Source organism: Dendroctonus ponderosae, unplaced genomic scaffold (assembly GCF_020466585.1).
Source record: "Dendroctonus ponderosae isolate FM_Combo_2020 unplaced genomic scaffold, Dpon_F_20191213v2 Dpon_F_20191213_7, whole genome shotgun sequence".
NCBI classification, from domain to species: Eukaryota; Metazoa; Arthropoda; class Insecta; order Coleoptera; family Curculionidae; genus Dendroctonus; species Dendroctonus ponderosae.
In genome coordinates, this window is record NW_026018916.1 from 12,393,832 (window position 1) to 12,397,452 (window position 3,621).

Consider the following 3,621-nt stretch of genomic DNA (forward strand, 5'->3'; position numbering starts at 1 on the left):
AGTCTTATACTTTAGTTTATAGTTTTGCATAAGTTTAATTAATTATTCGTTCTCCGTTGTCGTTGTTGTTTTTTCGCATTTGTCTACTCTTTGGTGTTCTATGCATTTAGTAGCATAATTAATTATTTGATTTGCTTTCATTAGTGCTACTTTCTTTCATCGAACTGATAGGCCGAATCTTATCCTTATTATTTTATTTTTATCAGAATGGTTACTTTCTTGTTCATATATTTTTTTTCATTCGCTCAATACTATTTTATAGTTTTTTGCCTATTTGATCATATCATTCACATTTGCTCTTCGCCTGGAGGTTGCAGTTTCGAAAATATGTGTATATTTTTTTTTTGTTGCTTGCGTCTGAATTATTTTCTTTTCATGTTGTATAGCTTTTTAAATTTATTGTTGAAATTAAATTTTCTCCCCTGTTTCCTCGTGTTGTTTCTGGTAGATAACACCCAACATGTTTATCGGTCTATCAAACCTCATTTTCAAGAAAAATCAAGCAGATTGTTCAAATGTTATATATAGCTTTCATTAAGCAAATATCTTCTTTGTAGATATGCTTGATGTAAAATGTAACCATCAATCAAATCTGGCTAGAAATACCTTGTCTGTTGGTTAAATATTTCTATTACTCATTCTCCTGCATTACAATGGCATACGCTTTACGATACAGAACATGTTTGAATGAATGTAAGAAAGTTGAAAACATAATTTCAGCGGAGCCTAACAGCTAACACTAAGCCATTGATAAGATATGAGTTGCAGATTAATATCGTGACAATAACACTAGACGATAGAAGTCCTTGCACACCATTACTACGGATCTAATTAAATAACTGCAGATTGATTATCTATCAGCGTTGACCATCAACTATGATAGTTGTTTTTATTCGCAATTAACGCCAGAAATTAGCATATACGAATACGGTTAAATTATTATAAACAAGACAGTCCTTTGCTATTGATTGTTAAACTGTCTTTGTATGTAGTTGGAAGACTGCTCGACTTTGATATGGGGCAAGGTTGGCCAAGACGTTGTTAAAAATCGTCATTAAGGTTAATTATTTTTCCTCTCTACAATTATTAATTTATTGGCTAAGGTCGTGTAAAAGTTAATGTCCCGTAAATGCTTTTAAGGTAATGATGCAATATTGCCGAATATCTTTACCACCGGGTAAATTACCTGGAATGGATTTGCCCAATTCTAAATATTCCAGCACTGAAGGGCTTAGGAATCCGGCAGGTACGAAATTTGTGCTCAGATCATTGTTTCTTTCATCAAAATCGCCATCAACATCATTTTCCGGATCAGGAGGAGGAGGCGCCCGTGGGCGTTTAACTCTGGACTTTTGCTCTAAACCATCTGAAACAAAAATTGATTTTAATGGACATGTGGCAAACAAAAACGCTAAAAACTATTCAAACGATTTCAGCTTCACAATAGCAGTAACTCTAAATGAATATCGCTTTTTGGGTCCTGTTACTGCCATTAAATCAATCGTATATTCATATAAATTCCATTCATATGGACAGTTATTTTACGCTTGTAGACAGATCGCGTTGGATAGCAACTTTTCATCTTCACTTTATTTTTTAATGAATGTCACAAATCGCTTTTAAGATTTGTCGGGAAACCTTTACATAGTTTGGAACATAGTTACGGAAAATTAATTGGAAAGTCCCAATTTTGCGTTCGCTAAAAATAGCATTTTGTTCTCTATCAGTTGCTTTCAAATAAACATTTTCTTTCGTTTACAACAGGCTGCGTTTCATTAGAGAATCCTGAGCAAATCGCTTTAATTCCTAACTATTTCGCTTTGAAAAGCTTTCTTCTGCGGCTTGATGTGAGGCCCAGTGTATATGAATGTTATAACAAACAGTACCTACAACAGAAGTTATTTCTCGTCAGACTAAAATCAGTTGATTCAGATGTTTTTATTTTCTGTGTAGGCGTAAACTACAGCGTCTTCAAGCTTAAAATCCAAACAATCACTTAACAGTTTTATGATTTGTTTTAAAGCTAAAAATGATGCATATAATTTGTTTTTTCAAATCACTTGTATAGATAGTTCCTCTTGCTCTCATTTCTAACTTGTAATGTTTATAGTGCCTGAATTTGAGACAAATTTAAATTCTTCCTTTTTCTGCTTTGCTTTCCTTTGATCTTTTGCTCTATTTTGTTGCTTAATACGGCAATAATGTTGTCTTAGACTCTCAGAAAAAAAATATTGAATAGAAATATTGATTTCAACGCCGACATACATTTATTTCAGCAACAATTTACTTCAATGACGAATTGATTTAAAATAACACGTAAAAAAATATAGAATTTTTGAACTTTCAGCCCCGAAAAATTGACAAACAAGTATGTATACAGGGTGGTTTTTTAGTGCGATAGAGTCCATGATTTCCGTTGGTGTTGAACTTTCGAAAAATAGTTTCATATAAATTTGTTGACGCACAAAGTGCGCACATTTTAAAACTATCTTATGTGATACAGAGTGTCTCAGAAAAGCGAGGCATTTTGTATTTTTTTAAATAGAACTACCCATTCTTCATTAGCTCATGGAATGCAGCGTGAAACGCTACATATGCCCCGTAAATTGTTTCTTTTACTTGCTACGTTGGCAGATTATTGCCATTTTAGTAAACTTTTGCTTAAAAACATGGTATCTAAAAATTCATTGTAGAATCAAAAAAAGCAGTTAAAGATACAAAAAAATACGTCTTTCCAATCACCACAGATCCGTTAAGAATTCTATTGAACCAAAATATCAATACATTGTAGAGGGTGTTAACAATGTGGACTTCAATCTAAAACTTTTTAACGCAGTGACCGTGTTTTCTGCACTCGTTGGATCGTTCGGGACCTAAGAAGCTTCCTAATATGCAAAAAAAAAAATATGCATGAAAGTTTTTATCACAATAAGAAAAAAATCCTCGGTTGAAGATCGTGACCGTTCAAAAATGACTCAAATGATCAGAAAATCTTGATTATTTCCGATCAGAACACTGCAGTGTGTCTTTTAAAGATCTTTTAGCATTCCTGGCATCGTTCCCTTGAAAATGATGTAAAATTTGAAAAAGTTTGAGAGATTTGATATTTTCCGAAAAGATCAACCCTCCCCACTTATGAATTTTTCGATCAAAAATAATCAAAATTTCACTTCTGTGTTTTTTGCGCTCATTGGCTTGTTTGCGACCTAAGAAGCCTCCTAATATGCAAATATAAAGGTTTTGGGACCACAATAAGGAAAAAATCATAAGATACCACATAAGATATTTTTAAAATGTGCGCACTTTGTGCGTCAACAACTTTAATCTGAAACTATTTTTCGAAAGTTCAACACCATCGGAAATAATGGTCTCTATCGCACTAAAAACCACGCTGTATGCATATTCATCACTAAAGACCGGATAAAAAAGCACAAAAAAATGGAAAAAAAGTGCCTAAAAAAGCATAAAAATATTTTTAAAAAGCACAAAAAAATTAAAAAAAGTGCTTAAAAAAGCACAAAATTACAAAAAAAGGATTTGAAAAAAATGAAAACAAGTAATGATAATATATTGTTATTTTTATTTATTATTTTACATTTAACACGTTCTATTTATTTTCAA

The 3,621-nt window shown here is 32.2% G+C and overlaps 1 protein-coding gene across 1 annotated transcript in view; it reads right to left on the reverse strand.

The window, feature by feature from the left end:
• The window catches only part of LOC125505136, a 16,855-nt gene that overhangs the window by 4,602 nt on the left and 8,632 nt on the right, over positions 1–3,621 (reverse strand). The window contains exon 2 of the mRNA XM_048668299.1: positions 1,187–1,411. Within this exon, the coding sequence (XP_048524256.1) occupies positions 1,187–1,411 (225 nt within the window). The remainder of the gene's footprint in view (positions 1–1,186; positions 1,412–3,621) is intronic.